At 35.2% G+C, this 12,174-nt stretch overlaps 1 protein-coding gene across 1 annotated transcript; it reads left to right on the top strand.

Moving 5' to 3' along the window:
• Positions 1-4,589: 4,589 nt before the first annotated feature.
• On the top strand, positions 4,590-11,823 carry ahsa1b (AHA1, activator of heat shock protein ATPase homolog 1b). The gene is made up of 9 exons (XM_037747060.1): positions 4,590-4,824; positions 7,367-7,557; positions 7,904-7,986; positions 8,076-8,193; positions 9,025-9,110; positions 9,253-9,381; positions 9,728-9,829; positions 10,023-10,074; positions 10,808-11,823. The coding sequence occupies exons 1-9, from the start codon at positions 4,745-4,747 to the stop codon at positions 10,978-10,980; spliced, it is 1,014 nt and encodes a 337-aa protein (XP_037602988.1). The 5' UTR covers positions 4,590-4,744; the 3' UTR covers positions 10,981-11,823.
• The last annotated feature ends 351 nt before the right edge of the window (positions 11,824-12,174 follow it).

Here is a 12,174-nt window from a genome sequence, read left to right as displayed (position 1 = left end):
CCACTAATATATTGTACTTTTTACTCCATTACATTTATCTGACAGCTAGTTACACATTTTCTTTCTTTAGATTAAGATTTTCCATTAGTAAAACAATTATCTACACATTGTCTATAAGAGTCATTTTACATGAACTTACCTTTTTATCAAAGAAAAACAAATATGTAGTGGAGGAATTATTCTGAATATTCACAGATTCTATAGCAGTACCCAGTGATAGGGAAGTACTCATTTTTGAGTATTTCTATTTTATGTTACTTTATACATCTCCCACTAATATATTGTACTTTTACTCTTAAAAATCAGTGTCTAGTTACTCATTTTTGAGTATTTCCATTTTATGTTACTGTATACTTCTACTCCACTATATATATTGTACTTTTTACTCCAGTACATTTACCTTATCGGATACAGTTACAAGTTTCCTTTCTTTAGATTAAGACGTTTCATTAGAAAAACACGTTAAGATCATACAATTCAAGATGAATCCAGTGGTTTCAAACCTATTTGGCTTGTGGCTCCTTACAAAAAACGTTGTCTAGTTGGGGTTTCTTGTCTATACCTTTTTATCAAAGAAAAACAAACAAATAATTAGTGGTGGAGAAATTATTCAGAATATTCTAAAATTTTATATACAAATAACATCATTCAGTGGTGGAAAGTAATAAGTACATTTACTCATTTTGAGCAATTCTATTTTATCTTACTTTATACTTCTACTCCAACATATCTCCCACTAATATTGTACTTTTTATTCCACTATGTTTACCTTATCGGATACAGTTACAAGTTTCCTTTCTTTAGATTTAAGACGTTTCATTAGAAAAACACGTTAAGATCATACAATTAAAGATGAATCCAGTGATTTCAAACCTTTTTGGCTTGTGACTCCTTACAATAAAGTCTAGTTGGGGTGTCTTGTCTATAAGTTGTTTGCAGTTTCACCAAAGAGTCATTTTACATTTACTTACCTTTTTATCAAAGAAAAAAAAAAAGTAGTAGTGGAGGAATTATTCAAAAATATTCATAGATTCTATATACAAAATACCAACATTCAGTTGTGGAAAGTAACTAAGTACATTTACTCATTTTTGAGTATTTCTGTTTTATGTTACTTTATATTTCTACTCCACTACATCTCTCACTGATATATTGTGCTTTTTTAACTTATCTGACAGCTCTTGTTACAAGTTAGAAGTTTCCTTTCTTTAGATTCATATTTTCATTAGAAAAACCCATGTTAATGTCATACAATATAATGAATTGTTAAAGATGAATCCAGTGATTTCAAACCTTTTTGGCTTGTGGCTCCTTACAATAAAGTGTAGTTGGGGTCCCTTGTCTATGAGCAACACGTTCTCATCCCAACTTGTCACATATGGCTGCTTTGTCACGCCCCTTAGCGTCACTTTATTTATGGCATTAAAACCACTATAGTTAGGTTTAGGAAAAAACTATCCGGTTGGGCTTATAACTACTATGGTTGTAACATGAAAATGAAACTGAACGTTGTGAACACAGAACGAACAAACAGCTGATTGTAACGTGAAAGTGAAACTTAACACACTGGAAATGAACAGCGGTCTCCTGGATGAAAGCCTTGTGTTTGTTGGACCCGTCCACCAGTGTGTGTCTTTTCGCTTTTTAAACTACGTTACCACAGCACTTTCTCTGAGCGTTTACTGTTGCCGTTGGTGCTATGAGATGTTGTTCACAGTTCCACCAAAGAGTGATTTCCGCTCTAAACTTCTCACATGGTTTCATTTAAATAGACTCTAAGAGGTATAGAAGTATAGTTTCCAATGTTTCACAAAGTTGGGGGGTGCTAACGCAGCAACACAGACGTGATCCCTCACTGACTTCTCACTTGTGAACACTGTCAATAAAATACAGATATTAAGAGGTTTCCACAGTGTGTGGTGATACGTACCGAGGTAAGAGAGGTATAGGCTGTTTGAAACTGGAGAGAATGAAACAGCATAGTCCCTTCATTTGCCTGCTTACCGTCTAATATGTAAAGTCTGTGGAATGAATGTGTTTACTGTGAGTCATGTAAATGCTCTGGGCATGTCAGTAGGGATGCAACTGATTCATTATCGATCAATTGGTTTGACTATAAAACATCGTAAAACTGTGAAAAACGCTCATTGCAGTTTCCTAAAGCCCGAGTGTGTCTTGTTTCATCCAACCAACAGTCAAAAACTCAATGATATTCAGTATATAATAATAATCTATGTTTATACAAAACATAGAAAAGCAGCATACTTTTGTACTTTTAAACTTTTTTTTCTACTTTTAAGTAAATGTACTTTAACTTTTGAATGCAGGACTTTTAACTTTCACGCATAACAGAGTATTTTTACACTGAGGTATTAGTACTAGTAAAGGATCTGAATACTTCTTCCACCACTGTCAATGTTTCTCAAAGATTTCTTAGTCATTCTCTATGAAGCGGAACTATATTCTTTAGAAAACAACTTCCGGGAGGGGGAACATAATTTCAATATCGTGCAATATTTCTTTTTGTATTTTACTTAACTTATTTTACTACATTTATCTGACTTTTATTGTTATTCTATTAGACACTGGTGTTAGTATTACTTCTTATACACTTTATATTTTACTCCTGTCTCTATTCGTATGCTGTTGTAATTTACTTTTCCATCTTATCTTATTATATCTTGTATATATATACTGTATATATATATATATACTGGATATATATGTATATATATCCAGTATATATATATACTGGATATATATATATATATCCAGTATATATATATATACTGTATGGATAAATATACTGTATATATATATGAATATGTATATATATATATGGATACATATACTGGATATATACTGGATACATATGGATATACATACATGTATATATATAATTTTTTAATTATTATTATTATTAATATATTATTCTGAAATGGGCTGTTCTGCAAAATGAGTACTTTAAGTATTTTGATGCTAATACTTACCGGTGTGTACTTTTACTTTTGCATGCAGGACTACTCATAACAGAGTATTTTTACACTGAGGTATTTGTACTAATAAAGGATCTGAATACTTCTTCCACCACTGTCAATATTTCTCAAAGATTTAATTCTTTCCAGGTCTTTCTTTATGAAGCGGAACTATTCTTTAGAAAACAACTTCCGGGAGGGGAACATTTTTTTTCTCCAAAGTTCCGTTTGCAGCAACGTTCTGTACCCGGCGGTTAATCTGAGGAGCACCGCTAGAGGCAGCAGCAGCAGCCAGAGAGGCTTCTAGAAACAACGTGTATATATAATAATAATTATTATTATTATAAATTTTACATTATTTCAATATGATGTGCAATATTTCTTTAACTTATTTTACTACATTTATCTGACTTTTTATTGTTATTCTATTAGGCACCGGTGTTTAGTATTACTTCTTATACACTTTATATTTTACTCCTGTCTCTATTCTTATGTTGTTTTAATTTACTTTTCTATCTTATTATATCTTGTATATACATACAAGATATAATAAGATAGAAAAATAAATTAAAACAACATAAGAATAGAGACCTAGAGATCTTGTATGTATATATATATACATACAAGATATAATAAAGATATAATAAGATGGAAAAGTAAATTAATATATATATAAAATATAATCAACAAAATAAAACAAGCATATTTGTCCATATTATAATACATTTATATATTATTCTGAAATGGACTGTTCTGCAAAATGAGTACTTTAAATATTTGGATGATAATACTTCTCGGTATGTACTTTTACTTTTGAATGCAGGACTTGTAACTTTTACTCATAACATAGTATTTTTACACTGAGGTAACAGTATATACTAATAATAATAATAATAATAATAATACATTTATTTATATAGCATTTCTCAAAAAAGATGTTACAAAGTGCTTCACAAGACAATATAAGCAGATAGAGTAAAACAAATATGGTAACTGCTAAAACAGAACATCACAGAACATAATCAAAAATAATAAGAGTGGTAAAATGGTAGGACACGTTGATAAAACAAATATGCAATATAATATAATATATATAATAAGATAAGATAAGATAAGATGAACCTTTATTAATCCCCGGAGGGAAATTCAGGTGTCAAAGCAGCAACATCAGCAAACAGAGTGAATCACAGGAGAGATAAAGGTATACAAAAATTATAAAGACAATAATAGAGATATAAAAGATACAGAGTGAATGGGTGAACATAGTGTGTACAGTCCGTCAATAAATAAATGTAGAATGTACAATAAATAAATAACTAAATAAATGTAATATGTACATATGTGCAGTCAGCAATAAAGTGGTATATAGGATAATAATATTATATATAATATATTATTATAATATTATATATATATAATAATATAATATAATAATTTAATATAATAATATATAATATATAGTACTAGTAAAGGATCTGAATACTAAAGATGTCATTCTTTCCAGAGGTCTTTCTTTATGAAGCGGAACCATTCTTTGTTCCTACCTCGTTCTCCAAAGTTCCGTTTCCATCAGTGTTGTGTACCCGGCGGTTAATCTGAGGAGCACCGCTAGAGGCAGCAGCAGCAGCAGAGAGGTTTCTAGAAACAACGTGAACAACGTGCACCGGGAGACTCTCACACTCACCGGACAGACACCGGCAAACCGACACACCGAGCTGCTCTCTCCTCACGCCGCCACACAGTTCAACCCTTCCTCTGTCTGAGACATCATGGCTAAATGGGGAGAAGGAGACCCTCGCTGGATCGTAGAGGAGAGAGCCGACGCGACGAATGTCAACAACTGGCACTGGTGAGACTAACGACGAGCTAACATGCTAACATGCTAACAGCACACACTCAGCTCTATCTGTGTCAACCTACAGATGGCTTTTTATTGCTTTTTAGTCCTGTATTTGAATAAAGTAGTGTTATTGAGTTATTCATAGACACGTATGAGTGTAAAATGTTGAGTTTTATTAAAGTAAATAATGACATTTTAGAGGTTTAACCGAGCTAACCTTTTCAATTAGCTTGTAGCTACTGTAGCTTGTAATGCATGTATGGTTCAGTACAGTATGGAGGATGTTAGCATCTACATCATGTGTCCGTTACAACACACGTGTGTCGGTGTAATACCATGTAATCATGTAGTTAGAAAGCTTCTGTTAATTACACTTGATGTAGCCATATATAGAGACTTTAAATTGTGTTTTATAGATTGATAGTTAATGGATAAAATACTTATAAATGCATCCAGATTAGTAGTTGTTTCTGTCTGGTTGTGAACAAAGTAGTAGTAGTATATATGGGGGGTTGTTAGGTAAGGCAAGGCAGCTTTATCTGCATAGCACAGTTCAGCAACAGGGCAATTCAAAGTGCTTTACAGAAACATTCAAGAACATTGTGACAAAGTGCAAAAGAACATTAATACATAACTAAAACAGTTATAAAAACATTAAAGATTAGAAAATAAAAACAAGCTAAAATAGAGTATAACACACAAGAGTAAAAGCTAAAAAACGTGAGGTAGCTATATTTACAATTAAAGTGTGTTTTATAGATTAATAGCTAATCAATAAAATACTTTTAAAGGCATCCAGATTCAGCAGTGGTTTCTGTCTGGTTGAGAACAAAGAAGTAGTAGTAAACAAAAATAGTAACAAAATAGAGTATAATACAAGAGTAAAAGCTAAAAAACGTGAGGTAGCCATATTTACAATTAAAGTGTGTTTTATAGATTAATAGCTAATCAATAAAATACTTATAAATGCATCCAGATTTAGCAGTTGTTTCTGTCTTGTTGTGAACAAAGTAGTAGTAGTATATATGGGGGGTTGTTAGGTAAGGCAAGGCAACTTTATCTGCATAGCACAGTTCAGCAACAGGGCAATTCAAAGTGCTTTACATAAACATTCAAGAACATTGTGACAAAGTGCAAAAGAACATTAATACATAACTAAAACAGTTATAAAAACATTAAAGATTAGAAAATAAAAACAAGCTAAAATAGAGTATAACACACAAGAGTAAAAGCTCTAGTGCAATATAGCTTGTAATGCATGTAAGGTTCAGTACAGTATGGAGGATGTTAGCATCTACATCATGTGTCCGTTACAACACACGTGTGTCGGTGTAATACCATGTAATCATGTAGTTAGAAAGCTTCTGTTAATTACACTTGAGGTAACCATATATAGAGACTTTAAATTGTGTTTTATAGATTAATAGTTAATGGATAAAATACTTATAAATGCATCCAGATTCAGCAGTGGTTTCTGTCTTGAGAACAAAGAAGTAGTAGTAAACAAAATAGAGTATAACACACAAGAGTAAAAGCTCTAGTGCAATATAGCTTTTAATGCATGTAAGGTACAGTACAGTATGGAGGGATGTTAGCATCTACATCATGAGTCTGTTACAACACACGTGAGTTGGTGTAATAACACACTGTGTAGTGTAATCATGTAGTTAGAAAGCTTCTGTTGTGAGATAGCCATAGCTACAATTAAATTGTGTTTTATCAATTAATAGCTCATTGATAAAATACTTATAAATGCATCCAGATTTAGCAGTTGTTTCTGTCTTGTTGTGAACAAAGAAGTAGTATAAAAGTGGTCATAAGTTTTGAGATTGCATCATATATCTTATATACTGAATACACACTGAGCTGTGTGCTGTTTCTACGGTTTTCTCCATGGTAACCTAACTGATCTCCATGGTAACATAAAGGGACTCTAGATGGGTTTTGTGTCCTGATTAAATTACTATAAAGTAAATTTACTCAGTGATCTCTCCTTTGTCTTTATACTTATATATATATAAGTGGATACTGCTATTAATAGTTCCTGAAGAAGCTTGTAGTTTTCCACAAAATGCTGCCTTGGTGACTTCAGACAAAAATGCTAGCTGGATGTGGATGTGAAGGATGAAAGTTTAGACCCCTTAAGTCCATCTGCCACTCATAAATTGACTTTACCACATAGGAATTTAATGTCCCTTGGACTCTAAAACTGTCCCTTCGTGGTTTGGCCATACCCCTGTTTTAGGCCGTTTGAGTTACTGTGTACATATTACTCAAGTTTTCCACAGTATATCATACAATGTTAGACTGTTGTATGAGTTTTTTCTGGCTTCCAGGCACCTGTTGGTTTATGTCAGCTCAGTATAAAAATTTAATTTAAGCTTGCTTGAGATGGGTAATCCTTCACATATGACATCATGTCTGCATGTATTCTTGTCAGAACGATGTTGTCATTGTGTTATAATGCAGTAACCTTTCAACACTTTCAGCTGTAAACCAACAAATGTTAAATAAACTTAACATTCAGTGTTATTATTTGCTCACTTTGCAGGACTGAACGAGATGCAACAAACTGGTCGTCGGACAAATTAAAATTTCTGCTCGTCGGGTTGAGCGTGGAGAGCGAAGACGGGACTTGTGAGGTGACGGAAGTCAGCAAAGTGGAAGGAGAAGCCTCGATTAACAACCGCAAAGGGAAACTGATTTTCTTTTATGAATGGATCCTGAAAGCTACCTGGACCGGTGAGTAGAAGACTGAGGCTACTGTTGCTGGTGTTGTTTTGGGGGGGAATTTAGTTTGAATGAAATTGGTCAGCGGTGGCGACTGTGTTTGCTGCTATCACTGCTGGATGAATTCACAGGAAACTATATAACCTGCATACAGTGGTGCACGTTTCCTGTTAAGTCATGACCACTTTATCATTTTCACAATCAAATGCTCCTTAAAATAGAAAAGGACAGTTAGTAGAGGACAGTGACTCAACAGCTGATCAAAAATAAGTTTTCCTTTGTTGTTATTATAGAAAAAAAAGAGGAATGAAGAGGCTTTGAATCTCTGCTGACATCTGGATTCTCTTTGTTTTACCAGGAGAGTCAAAAGCAGGAGTCAAATATACGGGAACTATTGATGTTCCAAACCTTTCCGACGAGAACGACATGGAGGATCTTGATGTAAGTTTCACTGAAGAACTTGTTTATAATGTTTCTAACTGACAGTTTGGTGTAGGAATAACGCTCTGATGCCTGTGATCTTTGTCCAGGTTTCTGTAGCGTTGAATAAAGACGAACCTGAAACGCCACTGACCGATCTGATGAGGACGAAAGGAGCTGAGAAAATCCGTGAAGCTCTGGGAAGCTACGTCGGGTACTTAAAAACAGGTGAGTGAAACCGGACTTGATCTGAAAGCAACAATCAGGGATCATAAGTGAAACAAAAGGGTCCACACCTTTAATAGTCTTGATGAGTCATTTTTAAGATTTAGGGTTTACAAAGATATGCCTGTAAAGTATATTTAATGGACAAGATAAGATAATCCTTTATTAGTCCCATAGCAGGGAAATTTGCATGATTACAGCAGCAAAGATGGATAGTGTAACCAACAAGAGACATCCGTAAAGATTTGATACACAAGCAAGTAAACAATAAAGATATAATAAGTAAGTAAGCAGTAAAAAACAAGATATTAAAAAATCATATTTATGTGGAAAATCTAACACCAGATTAAAAGCCTCTGTAATTAAAGAGTGTTAAGGTCCAGACACACCAACCTGACATCAGTGAACTAGTGGCGACGACGCCGACTGTTGCATCGCCTCACGTCTCCTTTGTCTTGTCCAAAAAGTTGCACTTGAACACACCGCAAAGACTACAGCCGACGGCCAGTTACCACGTACGTTCTGCGCCCGTGTGAGGAAATAACTCCACACCAGCAGTCGGTATTCGTCATTCAAAAAGGGAAACGGGAAGCCATTGTTACGTACATGACACAAAGCGGCATTTTCCGACCATTTTCACACCACTCTCACTCACCACTTAGCCTCATTCCAGACGCTCACCGACGGCCCCAAACTGTCTGACGGCCGACCGTCGGCTTTGTATGTCAAGACCTTCAGAATTAAATTCTTTAGTACTGTTATTAAAATACTTTTAATGCAGTGAAGATGAAGAAAAATATGTTTTTAAGCTCATTTGTTTTATTTTTATTGCAGAGTTCACACAGGGGATGATCCTGCCTACAGCCAACGGTGTGACCAAGACCTCATCGCAGTCCAAAGCCAAGCTGGATAAAACTCGGGTTCGTCATTTACTAAAGACCTCCAGCCATCAGACAAAACTCTGCATTATTTACTGTTACAGAATCATCAGTTGTGTTTTCCTCGCGGCAGTGCAGCAGTGATCTTCCCTCACCAGACTCTTGTTCTTGTTGTGTGGAACAGATTTCCTCCTCAGGCGGCACAGCTGCTCCGATCAACACCGGCGTCAAGATCCCCACCTGTAAATTCAGCATCAGGGAAAAGTTCCTCACCTCGCCGGCTGATCTCTACAGGGTGTTCCTCAACCAGGATGTGAGCTGATTCACCTCTTTGTCCTCTGAATCTGACCCCCGCGTTCACTTTATTATTTAAGAATTAACCAACAAATAAAAATGTAAAGGTTACAAGCCCTCAACAAAGATTTGATTTGACTTCATCTGATCAATATCTGATTAAATTAGGGGGCGGCTGTGGCCACAAGGTCGGCTCCTTCTGTCCGTCAAAGTGTCCTTGAGTGAGACACTGAACCCCAAGTTGCTCCCCGGGTGCTTTACAGCAGCTCACTGCTCCAAAATGTTTAAGATGGGTTAAATACAGAGGTCAAATATCATGTAAGTACCTGTACGTATGTGACGATTTGTCTTTGGTCAATCTGCAGATGGTCCAGGCGTTCACACACGCTCCAGCGATGGTGGACGGAGAGAAGGGCGGAAAGTTTCGTCTGCTAGAAGGAAATGTTTTTGGTGAATTCACAGATCTGGTAAGACTTGACATTCAACCTTTTAGGTTACATTCGCATCTCTGAATAATAAGGAATATATTCATGAGTATATCAGCAATGTAGAGTTAAAGATGTTTTTATTTCTGTACTTTTGTATTTTGTTTTCCTCTACCTCATTACTTTCAAATGAAATAGATAAATACTCTCTAACATTGAATCTTCTCTCCACCAGGTCCCTGATGGGAAAATAGTGATGAAGTGGAGGTATAACAACTGGCCCTCCGGTACGTTGATTTATATATAAATATGTTTGAAGTTGATCTATTGAATCACATTAAGCTGCACTTTTTGTTTATATAAATAACATTTGTGGAAACAATTTATTTAGTGAAAAATGTCAAACATTGGCTGGTTACCTCTCAAATATGAACATTTTCTTGCTTGCTTTCCTTCATTTATACCGTAGAGTACAGGAGAGTAGAGTACAGCACACGTTCCTCACAATAGATGAGTCGTTTTAACCATAACTTCCAGTGCCTCTTCAATGTCATAATTTTGAACAAATTGCAAAAACATTTCCCAGATGTCATAAAACGCCGACGCTTTCTTCCGAACTGTATATGTGAGTTTCTCAAGAGCCAAACTCGATGTTAACTTTTTCAACCGGTGGCTAAGAGAGGGGCAACCAACATTTTTCCAACACAGAGCAATCAAGCGTCTGGCTTGTAGTAGACATAAGTCAACCAGTTTTCTTTCTCTATTAGAGAGCAATAATCTGGATAAATGCTTGATATACATAGTTTAGGACTTACAGGTATTGGAGAGATACTGTATATGGTATCACAGAAGTCCAAAATCATTGAACCTCCTCACATTCCCACATACAATGTTGGGGCTTATTTTACATTTGCTGTATAAACTGTACCTTGTCTATTTACTAATAAAGTTTATAGTATAACTTTCAGTGCAGCTTCAGACTCTCTGATGCTGATGTGTGATTGTGTTTCTCCTCCACAGAGCACTACGCGACCATCACCATGACGTTCTATGACCGGAGCAGCGAGACGGAGCTGAAGGTGGACTGTCGAGGCGTCCCGGAGGACGAGGAGGAGCGCACGAAAGAGGGCTGGAAGAGATACTACTTTGAAGCTATTAAACAGACATTTGGTTACGGAGCTCGACTCTACTGAAGACGGTTCGCTGTAGTTCACGGTTTTCTTCTTCTTATCCGTTTTGACATTTTTAAAAATAACTTCTTGTCCTTCGATCTCTCTCTGGCACAAGATGTAAACTCATAGCACGAGTTAACAGAAGAGACAATGAGGCGAGGCCATTCTGTCACCCGTCTGTGTAAATGTTTTAATTTTTCAACGTATTTAAATCTTAGATTTCTCCCCCGTCAGTATTTGGGTCAGTTGTTCAAAGGAGCGTACATGAACTGTGCCTTTGGGACTCTGGATTGAATAAAACAAAGATGGATCTACTGAACCGATAATGCAAATTGGCCTCCACTTCTATAAATATGTAATTAATGCAAGAGTTAAAATAAATGTTTGGTTTTCTTTTATTTGAAAAAAAAAATAATGTTTTGAAGATGATTTTTTTTTTTACTTAATTTACTCTTTTCATGTGTAACTGTGGTGGACATGCATGTTTCATTTCAAACTGCCAGACGGAGGAACGACTGCTGCATCTGAACTTTACTCGTCTGTCTCTCAGAGCTAAACAGTTTGTTAACTTCCCGTTGTTTCATTGAGACGTGATGCTCGTTATGAGCTCCGTCGGATCAGATCGGACCATCAGCAGGAACGTTAGCCCAGATGTTTATTATCAGTGTTGGAAACAAGTTTCCTTATGCAGCTAGCTAGCGTAGCAACTCCAGAGAGACGTTTTGCTATATTTGGCTTAAAAAAATGTAAATTTCCAGTAAAAAACAGTTTTCAGAAAAAAACAAAATGCATCTATTTATTCATTATTTCACCTCACGATGTAAAAAGATTAGTTTCTTGGAATAAACCAATCCCTGTATGCTCTCGATTTGTTTTTATTTAGCTTCACATTAAATCACAGAAGTTGAATTTATTTATTTACAATTTGATTACATTTCATATGCAAAGGTCTTTAAAACGTTAATTTACAAGTGCTTTAAAACGTTAACGCTCAAAACAGAAACCGTCGAGGCCACTATTCAGCAAAATAAGCACTTAGTTTAGTTTTAAAGGCTGGTGCATAAAATGGAATGAAAAACTGGTATTACTACCATCGAAATTGTAACATAATTTGACCAGAACATAACATCATATTTTAAATTTAAATAAAACAAAATTTTAAAGCAAACTGCCTGAACAACAAAACAATAATTTAAAAGTCTGATGGGACATAAT

Source organism: Sebastes umbrosus, chromosome 16 (assembly GCF_015220745.1).
Source record: "Sebastes umbrosus isolate fSebUmb1 chromosome 16, fSebUmb1.pri, whole genome shotgun sequence".
NCBI classification, from domain to species: domain Eukaryota; kingdom Metazoa; phylum Chordata; class Actinopteri; order Perciformes; family Sebastidae; genus Sebastes; species Sebastes umbrosus.
The sequence above is the reverse complement of the archived record's forward strand: the minus strand, read 5'-3'. Positions and strand labels throughout refer to the sequence as shown.

What these genes read in the sequence shown, in the direction of transcription:
- ahsa1b (XM_037747060.1), top strand. Translation starts at nt 4,745, where the DNA reads ATGGCTAAATGGGGAGAAGGAGACCCTCGCTGGATCGTAGAGGAGAGA. An exon ending in CCTGAAAGCTACCTGGACCG is followed by an intron (nt 7,558 to 7,903) that starts GTGAGTAGAAGA and finishes TTGTTTTACCAG; the next exon opens with GAGAGTCAAAAGCAGGAGTC. An exon ending in GGGTGTTCCTCAACCAGGAT is followed by an intron (nt 9,382 to 9,727) that starts GTGAGCTGATTC and finishes GTCAATCTGCAG; the next exon opens with ATGGTCCAGGCGTTCACACA.